Here is a 13,137-nt window from a genome sequence, read left to right as displayed (position 1 = left end):
AATGGAAGTTCATAACCTCTTCCCTTTTGCCACTATATTTGTTTCTTGTTTTTTCCTAACCTTTTCTTTTAAAGATTCTCTGGACTACCTTACTGCTATTGTTAACAGGATCCACTTTAACAGAAGAGAAATGCCTGCTCAGTGCCTCTTATATGAATTGCTTCACTGCCTTATGGATGAATAACATCCAGCAAGGAAGTCAGGACTTATATAGCTCTTTGTATATTAACAAGTTCTCCTGAATGGCATTGTACTGATAAAGATAAGACTCTCTTCCTGTGTGAATTTGTTTAGTGCCTACCACAAGGGACCCCCTATCTTGACTGGAGCCTTTGTTGGTAATAGTAAATAGTAGGCCAAAAATTTTCAAACCCGGATGCCTAAAATTAAGCTCTAAATATATATTTAGACACTTACACTTTAGGCACTTTTAAAGGAGGCCTGATTTTGAAAAGGTACTGAGCACCTGTAACATAAAGTGACTTCACAGTGAGATTAGGGAGACTTCTTAAAAAAAAAATCAGGCCATCTTTAAACGTGCCTAATTTTCAAAATGTTATCCAATAATAAATAAAATGTGTACACTGAACGGAGAGATTATATTTTAAGAATTAGCAGTACAGACGCCCCCTCCCCCAGGTTACGCAAACCCAATTTACGCAAATCCGCACTTACGGTAAAAGTTCCGTAAGCTAGAAATAGGAGGTTTTTGGGGGGTTTTTTTGCACATAATTGTCGGGTATACGTTTCTGACTTACGCAAAATTCGAGTTACGCAAGGCGTTCCGGAACGGAATGCTTGCATAAGTTGGGGAGCGTCTATATTGCTGCTAACTGGACAGGTATCCTGATGGATACAGCAGGAGGCTAGGAGAAAGGACTCTTGGGGTCTAGTCTTGACTCTGCCATTGACTCACAATGTGGACCTTGGACAAGTCACTTAAGCTTTCTGTGCTTTCATTACCCCATCTGTAAAATATTGATATTACTTACCCTACCTCATAGTGGTGTTGCAACTCTTAATTAATAGGCCTGGCTTTCAGAGGTGCCATGCACCTACAACTCCTACTGGAGTGAATGAGAGCGCTGAACATGCTGTATCTTTGAAAAACACTCCAAAAGCTCCAAAATCTAAACGTGGTTGGTGCTGTGTAAGCACAAAGCAATAAGTGTTTACATTTTCCTCCAGTGACATTTCTTAATTTTCAAACTTTACATATTTGGACAATTTTCTTTTTCCTTTTAGAGCAAGAGATTCTGTGAAACATTTCCATGTGGAGCACATGGGGTCTTCATTCAAGTTTGGCTTTAATGAATTTCCCAGCTTGAAGGAGTTAGTCATGCATTTTGCAAACCAGCCTTTAATTGGAAGCGAGACAGGTAAACAATGTGTGTCATATGTGTGCGTGTGAAGATAGTTTTAGTGAACCCACTTCATATTTACACCAGACAGCCATTTTTACTCAAAACCTGCCCAGATATATCTCTTCAGATATTATTTTGTGTGTGCCGATGTTAAATGTACCAGAGGTTTAGGTTAGGGATGCCTTCTGCTTAATCTAAACACAAACCAAAGTAAGCAGGTTCTGATTTTACCAGCCTGGGACACAAGCCCATTTTGGTGTCAGGGTAGAGCCAGTAACAGGATCTTGTCTCCAATCCCTGAGGCAGAGGCCTTTGCTTGGATCCACCCTGGATAAAGGAGGGAACCGTAGCTGTTTTAGGGAGCTACGTGGTAGAACTTTGTATCTATTAGAGTCAGCTGGTGCCTGAAACAGGTTAGAGCAGTTTGATGTGGCACAGAACTATAGAAATTGCTCTCAGCAGTGTAGTCAATAGAGAACAGAACTGACTGCTGAGAACAGAAAATGGTCACATGATGTTTACCAGTGAAATACCTGTGCTCATTATGCACTTGTCTAACAAGATGATAGGTTAAAACAAACACACACTATAAGAAGCTTCTGTTGCTGCCTCGTCTTTGCTGCTAACACAATCTTAGCCCAGAAGAACCATTTCAGAATGTGCCTGTGCTGAGAAGAGTAGGACCCTTAAACGCCTCTCCCGCCAGTTTTTTATTTTACTAGGTTAAGAAATATAATTTTGATGACTGTCCCAAAATAACATTTAAACATCTCAGAAGAGGAGGCCTGGAGGGAGGGGGCTCAGAGTAGAGGAAGGAGAGAGCTATGAAAGAGTTTATTTCCACTACTTTCCATCCCAGCAATCCACAATGGTTTCCTCACCTCATCTGCAGTTTACATGCCCTATACTTCACCATTAACAAGTAATCTCCTTTGCCTTTTCTCTGCTGAGGCAGAGCTGCCTGCTTGTTGACTTGCTCTGCCCTGAAACTGGGATTTTTAAAAAAAAATATTTGCTTAATCAGTGTGTTATTTAAAACAAGAGGGGCACAGACCATTTCAACAGACAGCTGCTGCTTGAATGGGGTCAAGGAGAAAGAGAGACTCTTCCTACCAGCAGATCACTTGCAGCAATGAAATTTAAAACCCTGAGTTCAAATTTCTAGCACTAATTCTGAGAGAAAGAGGGGTATATATTCTAGTGCTAAAAGTATAGGTTAGGTGTAGGTGCCAGGCACTCCTGAGTTCTAATCCTAGATTTGGCACTGTTGTTTCTGGGGCCTTGGGCCAGTCTTTCTTGTTGTGGTTTTCTTATCTCTAAAATAAGGTTAAGACTTACCTACCTCCACAGTGGAAATTGCTAGAATTAATGAACATTTGTAAGGCAGAAAACTGCTAATAATTTGTGCGTGCAAAAAATGTGCAAATAATTTGTATGTGCAGTAGTGGTATTTGTTTATGCAAATGATCAGATAGATGCCTAAATGACTATCTGCAGGTGCAATTACTGCGATGGCATATATATCAATAAATATGCATTCAAGCACTTCTGTATATTTGGGACATAAGTATTAATCCAACCACATGGTTAAAAAGGTTTATTTTCAAAATGCAACTATACTATGAATCATGCTTCGAAGTCCTAGTTTGTAGAACTGTTGTGGTTTAAAGTGTAAGATAAAAATATTTCAGTCTAAATATCTATTTAGGGCTATGAGAAGATTCTTATCTGAAGTCAGAAATATACCAGCAAGTTTAACCTTTCCAATATTTCAGATGACATGTAGAAAATTATGATTTTTCCTTCCTTCACTCCATGTGTGACATCCATTAGTAAGTAAGGATTTGGTGCTATATGATCTCTGCAAGCTAGATCCCTACAGCTGAATGATGTGCATGGCAGTTTGCTTATGGCCCCCTAATGAAATTCTGCTAGCTCTGTGAAACCCCTCTCATCTGTCTAGATCAGACAGAGCTATTGGCTGGAAATGGGTATTAAAGTATCTCGCCAACAAGCTTGTTCCCTTTCCACTTTACTTTCCTATATGCAGCAATATACAGGAAGAGAGAGCACCAGTGGTGATTTCACATCCTGCTGTCAAACTCCTCGAGCACTACCGTAATAAACATGATTAATAATAATAGCTGCCTGTGGGGTAACGGCTAATTTAATGGAGCAGGAGCAATACGTTGTCTGTTCAAGCACAGCCTTTTAAAAGAATTATAATACTTAGCTGTTATCCATAAGAAGATAAATGTCATTAGGTCAAAAGAGGTAAAATATCTGGCCCAAGGTCAGAAAACATATTAGTGGCAGAGCTGGGAACAGAATCCGGTTCTGGCTCCCAGTCCATGCTCTCACTCAGTGATAGATAACATGAGAAGTTTGTCTCAAGCACTAGTGGACAGTAATTGTATAATCAATGTTTTTGTTTTTTTAAATACTGGCATGGAATGTTATATGGTAAAACTGGCAGCTCAGCCACATGATGGAATAAACAAGGAACCTGAATTATTTTATTCTCTAGCTGGTTTATAAACAAAGGACTTTACAAGCACATGCTATCACCCACAGAGAAATAGAAATCATCTCTAAAGGCTCCCCCATCCAATTTTCATTTTGCTACATTTAAAAGTACAGTTAGTGGAGGTTCTGAAAGGTTGTAGAGGTGCAGGAAAAAAATTCAAACAAGCTCATGGATCTCAAGCTTAAGTTCCATGTTACTGGGAAAGGAGGGTATAACAACTTAGTGGAGCTGGTCAACATTTTTTCAACAAAAAGTTTATTTAAAAATAGATGACTTCTGAAAATGTAAACTTTTGTGATCAATTGTCATTATCAGAAATTTTCATTAAGAAGTCTTTTTAATTCAAAAATTTCCATTTACCAAAACTCAGGTTTTCAGTCAATGAAAATGTGTTTTCATTTATTAAAAAAAAATCAATCACTAAATGAACAAAACAAACACCTTTTTTGATGTTTTAGACAAACATTTTGCAAAAAGATGTGGAAAATATGTTTTTAAATAAAAAAATGGGTTAAAATTTCAACCCATTTAGAATGGAAACGTGAAATATTTTATCATACTCAATTTTTGACCAGCTCTGGTAACTTGTCTACAACACTAATGATTGTTTTGTGCTCACTTTTAAATACTGAGTGTTTTTTAGTGTAGTTCAAGTGATTAGGGCATCGCACTGAGTCAGGAGAGTTTATTTCTCCTCCCACTCTATCACTGTATCTCTGTGAAACCTTAGCCAAGTCATTTAGGTGCTCTGGGCCTCAGTTACCCATCTGTCAGATGAGGAGACTATGAACCCAAGCTTTGTAAAGCGCTTGGAGATCTATGGATGAAAAGTTGCATAAGGCCCTGAGATAGGGTTTGGGGTACAGGCTCTGGGTGGGGCCAGAAATGAGGGGTTCAGGGTGAGGAAGAGGGTTTCCTGGCTAGGGCAGGGGGTTAGGGTACCGGGGGTGGGTGACGACTGCAGCTGGCGATGCAGGCTCTGGGATGGGGATAGGGATGAGAGGTTTGGGGTGCAGGAGGGGGTTCTGGGCTGGGCCCAAGGGGTTTGGAGTGTGGGAGGAGGTGAATGAGGGGGCTCCGAGCTGGGGCTGAGGGGTCTGTGAGGGAGTTTGGGTGTGGGAGGGGGCTCTGGGATGGGACAGAGGGCTGGGGTGTGGGAGGGGGTTTGGGAACTGAAGTCCCGGCGGCACTTACCATGGCTCCCAGGAAGCAGCTGATAGATCCTACCAGCCCCATGGCGCATGGATGGCCAGGGAAGCTCCACGGACTGCCCTTGTACCTGCAGGCGCCACCCCTGCAGCTCCCATTGGTCATGGTTCCCGGCCAATTGGAGCTGCAGAGCTGGCACTGGGGCGGGGGCAGCGCATGGAGCCTCCTTGGCCACCCATGTACCTAAGGGTCAGAAGGACCTGGTGGCCGCTTCCAGGAGCCATGCAGAGCCAGGGCAGGTAGGGAACCTGCCTTAGCCCAGGCCCCCTCTGCGCTGCCAACTGGACTTTCAACGGTTCGGTCAGCAGTGCTGACTGGAGCCACCAGGGTCTAGAAATGGACGCCTGGCAACCCTACCCTGAGATCCTGCAAAGTGATGCATATGGGTTCAGGGGGACTTTTGTGCTGGATTGGGGCCTAAGCATTAGAATTCTAACTAGCCCTACTTTGGTCTATAGCTTTATTAGTCATTGCAAATAGCTATACACGTTAATGCTGATTTTACTTCAGCGTTCCAATGTGCGCACTTCTTCCCTTACTTCAGATAATGCAACAAATTAAAAACAAACAAGTGTGACTCAGGCTAGTATTTGCTGTGAGGCAGTTTCTTGAATAGACAACTGACTGTTATAAAAGCTCACTTCAGTAACAAGGGTAGAAGCAATATACTGTCATATTTCTGTCTTCTTGCCAAACTAACATAGCCAAAAGGTTATTTTTCTCTATTTGGTTTTTTAACGAGTTCTCAGCTAATGTTTTTTAAAACTATGTGTAAGCTTTGAATCATTAACCAGACATGAAAACCAGATTGTGGCTTTAATCAGATTAAATTTCCAAGAATACAGTCACATACTGATATTGTCCTGTTCTGTTAGTTTTCAGACTATCCCTATTAATTGGAAAGCAGAAATATATACCAATCCCCACCACCCTCTCCTGCCCCCAAAAAACTAAAACCACACCGCAAAAATGTCTTGCTACGGATTAAACTGGACATTTCTATTTCTTATGTATTTAGTGAATGACTCTACATAAAATATTCCTTATGGAAAAATCCTACAGAAATTAATAGAAAATAATATCATTTTTATAGAATGTTTAAACTAGTGTATGCAATTCTGCAGTAAGTATATAATTGTCTATGGAACTTAATACACAGGATATCACTCTCTGTTCAGTTCTATAGGCTTATTTCGAGTAATTGCTAATAGAGGCCTCTTGGTTCCATCCTTATTAAATGCAAAAGAAATTTTCCATAGAGCTAGGGAGAATTAAACTGACTATGACCCTTGACCTACACCACATAGTTCAAGTTAAGCATATCACATTTGCATGCTTCCCTGTTTCTATGATCAGATGTCAGCTATTTACTTCAAATATTCTTTTTTCCCACATCCCCTCTTGCAAAATTTAACTCATCTGCAGAATTTAATACATTATTAACAATCATTTTGAAAGTTTATTTTATATTGTCTCTTTGATCTCCTTTTTCAACTAGGCTTGTGAGCTTTTGTAGTATTAGAAAATGCATATGGGTAGTGAGGAAGGTTGGATCTGAAGCACCAATCTAATTTTAGAGATCTCCTTTGCTAGTGTTTTGCTGCAAACATAAACTCTCTGCTGTTTAATCAGAGCTCCATGAAGGTTAGTCTGAATGACATGTGGATAACATACTTGATGACACTTGTATAAAACATCCTCTTACCAAGCAGTGTCATAGTGAGCAAGAATATTAATAGCTTGTTTCAGAAAAGGTGTTGCTACTATCCAAAAAACAAAGTTAAATGTTACGACATTTTTACCAAGTTAAAATGTTCCAAGCTAACTGGAACAAACTGACCAACAACAGAATAATATGCTCTTGTTTTAATAAGGTAGTGTGACTCACCAGATTACCAAACCGGGAGTCAAGGAACCCGGTTTCTCTTCCTGACTTTATATTGATTCAGTGTGTGATGGTGCTTCAGTTTCCCTATCTGTACAATGGGGATAATAATGCTTACTCACCTTTATAAAGTGCTTTGAGATATATAGATAGATACAAATTCTAAATGTATTATTATTGTCTTACATTTACATAGAAGCATGAGGTTGTGCCACCTACTGAAGAGTAAGAAGAGAATGGAAGCTCCTTCTCTTATTACCAAAGGTTACTGGTCCCTTTGGCTGAGCTCAGCAAATTCTTTAGATACAGGGGTTCCTATAGCCTACTGGAGTAAGCTCAGACAAATAGAGGCATGTTTGATTCATCAATCATGGACCCTGCTGTATCTTAGTCTTTTCATTAATTTGAGGGAAGGTGGCAGGTTCTATCTGGGATGCCTGTAGCCTTATTAACTACCAGATCAGCTACTTGGTAAGGGGGTTTGATTAATTATGTGAACTGAGTCTGTGTGAGAAGCTTTGAGTGTGGCTTAAAAATTACCCAGAAAGGAATTTCTCTGCCTGGAAAGGAAAGGAAAAAGCCAAGAAAAACTAAACATGAGCCAAATACTTACCAGCTGGAAGGGATTTATTTTTGTTTCATCACTGGTTTCCTGGTTTTTTTGTTTTACTTTAGCACTTTGCAAGTGGGCAGACTGTGCTGAGTCAGAATATTGCAAAAACAACAGCCTTAAAACCCCTCTTCTTTAACATCACACCCACAACCACAGACCCCATCAGCTGATCACAACTGCTCAGGGCTGCTACTGTACCTCTCTTAGGATGGCTCTCTTAAGCTTTGATCCTGCAAAGATTTAATTATATGGTTAACTTTATATACCAAGTAAACCTATTGATTTAAATGGGGCCAACTGCAGTGCATCAAATTAGGCCAGGTCTGTTCTTATAAAGATTGCCAGTTTAGTATTGTTAGGCCAGGGTTTAATTTTTGTACACAATATTTGTGCCACCGAAATAGACACAGTTATACTAGCAAAAAAAGGGCTTTTGCTGGTACAGCTTGTTTTGCTTGGGAACTGGTACAACCTATGGTAAAGTACTCTGTTGCCAGAATAAGATGCAGCTATGTTAGGAGGCTTTGCCTATATAGGTATACCACTAAATCTTTTCTAGTGTAGATGGGATCTTGTGGCATCAGGGACTGTGTCTTTAAGGGCTGAGCTTCCTAGATAGTCTGGATGCTGTGAAGCTCTTGTTGTTATGCCCAGCCAGCTGGAACTGGACACAGAATAAAAAGATCTCTTGAAAGTATCTTAAACAGTGAGTGACCCCTGCCCCCCCCAGACCTTAAGCATGTGCATAAGTGTCTGCAGGATTGGGGCCTTAGGTAGCAGCAGTGTCCCTTAGTACCCTATCCCAGTCACTGGATCAGCTTCCTGCAGCACTCTGGGTTTTCCTTGTGGATTTCCAATCCAAGTCCTTATTAGTCTTAACATTGCTTAGCTTGTGAGAACCGATGATCACAAGCGCAAGAGGACATAACTAGTCAAGTTTCAATCATGGATATTAAACAACAGATATTTTAACATATGCTAAATGGAGGGAAGGCCTTAAAAGGTCATTTACATGTAGTTTGTTTCTCTTTCACAAATAGAAAATGCGTGTTTAAAAAAGCCAAAAAACACGCTGCCTTTTAGGTACTACCTCATGCATTCTACAGCCAAGATTGTATTTACTGAGGAAGTTCTATAAAAATAGAATTTGTAAATCTTCTGTAATAGCAAACATGAAGCATTTACAGTAGAAAGCACTTTTCATCCATAGATTAATTATCAAAGGTGGGTCAGATTTATTATTCCCAGCTTTATTATTGCAGATGGGAAAATGAAAGCCTAGGGAGATGAAGTGATTTGACCAATGTCACACAGCTGGTCTGTGGCACAGCCAGGCAGATAATTACACTCTCTTGGTGCCTGATCGTGGGTCCCATCTACTGGACCATTCTGGCCCCTCTCTTCATTGTGCATAAAAGACTGAAGTGAACATCTCTCCATCTTTGCACTAGACTTAAAAACTTTGGGTCATTATATCCACTACTCTGTGTTTGGATGCTTAAAAAGCCACAATGTATATATATACACAACTATGAAAACTCAAGGATACTGGCATAGATATATAGTTCTAATGAGAATGATGTTTATCCATGGCAGAGATTTATGTGAGGTAAGAAATGGCTTCCAATTGTGAAACACAGATTAGGTGCTTGATAATCACGAAAGCCATACGTTGTGTGTCTAAGCCAAGTATCCTAATAATAACTAATGATTCCCTGAGCAAAAGCAGATTCAAACTACAGCTCTCAAGGGAACAAAGAAAACATTTCTCTTGCCTCATGCAGGTGTGAAAGTTCTGTGGCACTGCCTTCTTGGCTTTTCCACTCATGTCACATTAGGGAGGAGGTTTACGTGAAGGCAGATTCAGAAAGTCAGGCCTGGTCTTCACTTAAAACATATAGCTATGTCAGTCAGAGGTGTGGGAAAAAAAAAACAAAACACCACCACCTACCATAATAGCTGTACTGACAAACCCCCTATGTAGACTCAGCTATGCCAAGAAAAAAGGGCATCTTAGCTTATGTAATTTGGGGAGGGGGTGTTTTTAAACCAGCAAAACTCCTCCTTCTGTTGGCGCTGCAGCTATATTAGGGGGGTATGTTGGTATGGCTGTATCAACATAGCTATGCTGGCATCAGCTGTATAGTGTAGACACAACTGTAGCACTTGCTTGAAGGAACAGAAGAGAAGAGGTGCAGTTGGGCATGCACAGGAGAGCAGAAATTTTCAGACGCAGCAGAGGGGCAGGATTTGGGTAACCCATACAGGAGATCCTGACTCCACATGCACAGTGGAACAGAGGTCCAAGACTTCTTGGGAGCAGGGCAGGGTAGAGTCAAGGGTGAAGGGTCCACTCTAGTCAGGTGGAACCGCCACTACCTAGATCCATTAGTCACTGCCCATAGCCGCTCTGCAGTTTGTGGGGAAGGATTCTTGTCCCCTGTGGGAAACCTGATGTACAGTTCAGTTATTTAGGCAGTGCACTTTGAAAATGATTTGCCTTATTTCATCAATAATTTGTCATTTATGACATGATAACATCTGATTGTCCTCTGACCTGTGTGTGGCCAAACTCCTACTCTTGTCTAGGAACCTGAGAACACAGGAGTGCTCCAGAACTCCATGGGATATTGTTCATGACTCCTGTGCATTCTTAGATTTAAAAGGGAAATAGACCTTAAAATCACACACACAGACAGCTGGGACAATCATTTTGTATTACCCACTTTGCCAGGTTACTCACTAGTGCTCTCTTTTATTCAGGCACCCTAATTGTACTGAAACATCCGTATCCCCGGAAAGTGGAAGAACCTTCTATTTATGAGTCTGTCCGGGTTCACACTGCAATGCAGACAGGAAAAACTGAAAATGATCTTGTCCCGAATGCGCCTTCAGTAAGTTACTTTTCTATTATTAAGGGTCTGGGTGTAACACAGCTAGCCAAGTGAGCCCTGGAGCATGCACTGATGAGCTACCCTTTTAAAATGGTTATAGCCAAGAAAATAATCCTACCAGTACAGTCATGTGATGAGTAAGAACCTTTCCACCATTCTCCTCAGGAGATCACCAATGCTGAGCATTAGAAAAATCTAGAGAGCTGTCATATGCAAATCTTTCCATATGAACTAAAATTATTTTTTATTATTAAAGAACCAAAGACCTCCACCGCTATCCCTTTAGAATATTAACTTTAAAAAGTTTTGAAACTAGTTAGTTTTTACAAAAAAAATCACAGCCAGAATAATTTAATGATTAAATACAATCCTAGAATACTCAAGGAGCTGACTGAGGAGATATCTGAGCCATTAGCGATTACCTTTGAAAACTCATGGAAAATGGGAGAGATTCCAGAGAACTGGAAGAGGGCAAATATAGCACCCATCTATAAAAAGGGGAATAAGGATAACCCAGGGAATTACAGACCAGTCAGTTTAACTTCAGTATCCAGAAAGACAAAAGGAGCAAATAATCAGGCAATCAATTTGCAAACATCTAGAAAATAATAAGGTGATAAGTAACAGTCAGCAGGGATTTGTCAATAACAAATCATGTCAAACCAACCTAATAGCTTTCTTTGACAGAACAACAAGCCTTGTGGATAGGGGAAGTGGTAGATGTGGTATATCTTGACTTCACTAAATCTTTTGACATTGTCTCGCATGACCCTCTTATAAAACAAACTTGGAAAAAGTAGCCTAGATGGAGCTACTGTAAGGTGGGTGGATAACTGGTTGGAAAACCATTCCCAGGGACGCTATGTCTACATTGCAACCTATGCTGGCATAACTTATGTCACTCAGTGATGTGAAAAAAACCCATCTCAAGTGACATAAATTACACTGACATAAGTGCTCATGAGCACAGAGCTATGTCAGTGGGAGAGCTTTTCCCGGTGACATCACTTCTGCTGCTCATGGAGGTGTTTTATTATACTGACGGGCGAGCTCTCCCCCATCAGCATAGAGTGTCTTCACCAGACGTGGTGCAGTGGCACAGCTGTATCAGTATAGCTGTGCCGCTACAGTGCTGTAAATATAGACGTGGCCAGAGGAGTTATCAATGGTTCACAGTTAACCGGGAAAGGCTTATTGGTTGGGGTCCTGCAGGGATGGGTCCTAGGTCCAGTTCTGTTCAGTATCTTCATAAACGATTCAGATAATGGCATAGATAGAGAATATACTTATAAAGTCTGCGGGCAATACAAAGCTGGGAGGGTTTGCAAGTGGTTTGGAGGATAGGATTAAAATTCAAAATGATCAGGACAAACTGGAGAAATGGTCTGAAGTAAATAGGATGAAATTCAATAAGGACAAATGCAAAGTACTCCACTTAGGCAGGAACAATCAGTTGCACACATACAAAATGGGAAATGACTCCTAGGAAGGAGCACTGAAGAAAGGGATCTGGCAGTCATAGTTGATCACAAGGTAAATATGAGTCAACAGTGTAACACTGTTGCAAAAAAAAAAAAAAAAAAAAGCAAATATCATTCTGGGATGTATCAGCAGAAGTGTTGTAAGCAAGACACGTAAAATAATTCTTCCACTCTACTCCACGCTGATACTGCCTCAACTGGAGTATTGTTTCCACTTCTGGGCACCACGTTTTGGGAAAGATGTGGACAAATTGGAAAAAGTCTAGAGGAGAGTAACAAAAATGATTAAAGGACTAGAAAACATGATCTGTGATGACAGATTGAAAAAATTGGGTTTGTTTAGACTGGAAAAGAGAAGACTGAGAGGGGACATAACAGTTTTCACTACATAAAAGGTTGTTACAAGGAGGAGGATGAAAAATTGTTCTTGTCAACCTCTGAGATAGGACAAGAAGCAATGGGCTTAAATTGCAGCAAGGGTGGTTTAGGTTGGACATTAGGAAAAACTTTCTAACTGTCAGGGTAATTAAGCATGGAACAAATTGCCTAGGGAGGTTGTGGAATCTCTGTCATTGGAGATTTTTAAGAACAGGTTAGACAAATACCTGTCAGGAATGGTCTAGTTATTACTTAGTCCTGCCTTGAGTGCAGGGGACTGGAGTAGATGACCTATTGAGGTCCCTCCCAGTTCTGCACGTCTATGATTCAGTGATTTCCAGATGTGTCTGGTGAAGATGATGAAAAGTCAGGCCTTTCTTGAAGTTTAAAGGGGCGCACCCAAGAAATTTAAGCACCCAAATCATTAATCATTTTTAAAAATCAAGACCAAAACTGTGCATCCAACATTCCGACTGTAGTCAAACAAGTGTTTTTACCTAACTGGACCAAAAATTCCCTAGCACGTGCTTTTGTGTTACATAATGTTCTGTTTGTTCTCTGCTCATCTTTAGTTGGAAGGGCTTTTGTCATGTATAGAGAGTACTTAAGCAAAGCAAATTAAAATATGTCCCAGTTCTTCTTCTTTTTTTTTTTAAGTGTTTACAGAACAGTTTAAATGGATAACCCCATTGGCTGGTAAAATCTATTACAGTACTTAAGTATTATGACAAGTGGCATCTAGGTAAATGAAGTAAAATGATTTAATTGCTGTGTACATTTTACTGA

The 13,137-nt window shown here is 40.4% G+C and overlaps 1 protein-coding gene across 1 annotated transcript in view; it reads left to right on the top strand.

Annotated features, from left to right (window-relative positions):
* The window catches only part of DAPP1 (dual adaptor of phosphotyrosine and 3-phosphoinositides 1), a 52,258-nt gene that overhangs the window by 30,079 nt on the left and 9,042 nt on the right, over nt 1–13,137 (top strand). Inside the window, exons 3-4 of the mRNA XM_045019283.1 lie at nt 1,246–1,379; nt 10,362–10,492. Coding sequence (XP_044875218.1) covers nt 1,246–1,379; nt 10,362–10,492 — 265 coding nt within the window. The remainder of the gene's footprint in view (nt 1–1,245; nt 1,380–10,361; nt 10,493–13,137) is intronic.

The sequence above is a fragment of the Mauremys mutica genome, chromosome 5 (assembly GCF_020497125.1).
Source record: "Mauremys mutica isolate MM-2020 ecotype Southern chromosome 5, ASM2049712v1, whole genome shotgun sequence".
Lineage (NCBI taxonomy): Eukaryota > Metazoa > Chordata > Testudines > Geoemydidae > Mauremys > Mauremys mutica.
This window is presented reverse-complemented; position numbering and strand designations above follow the sequence as displayed.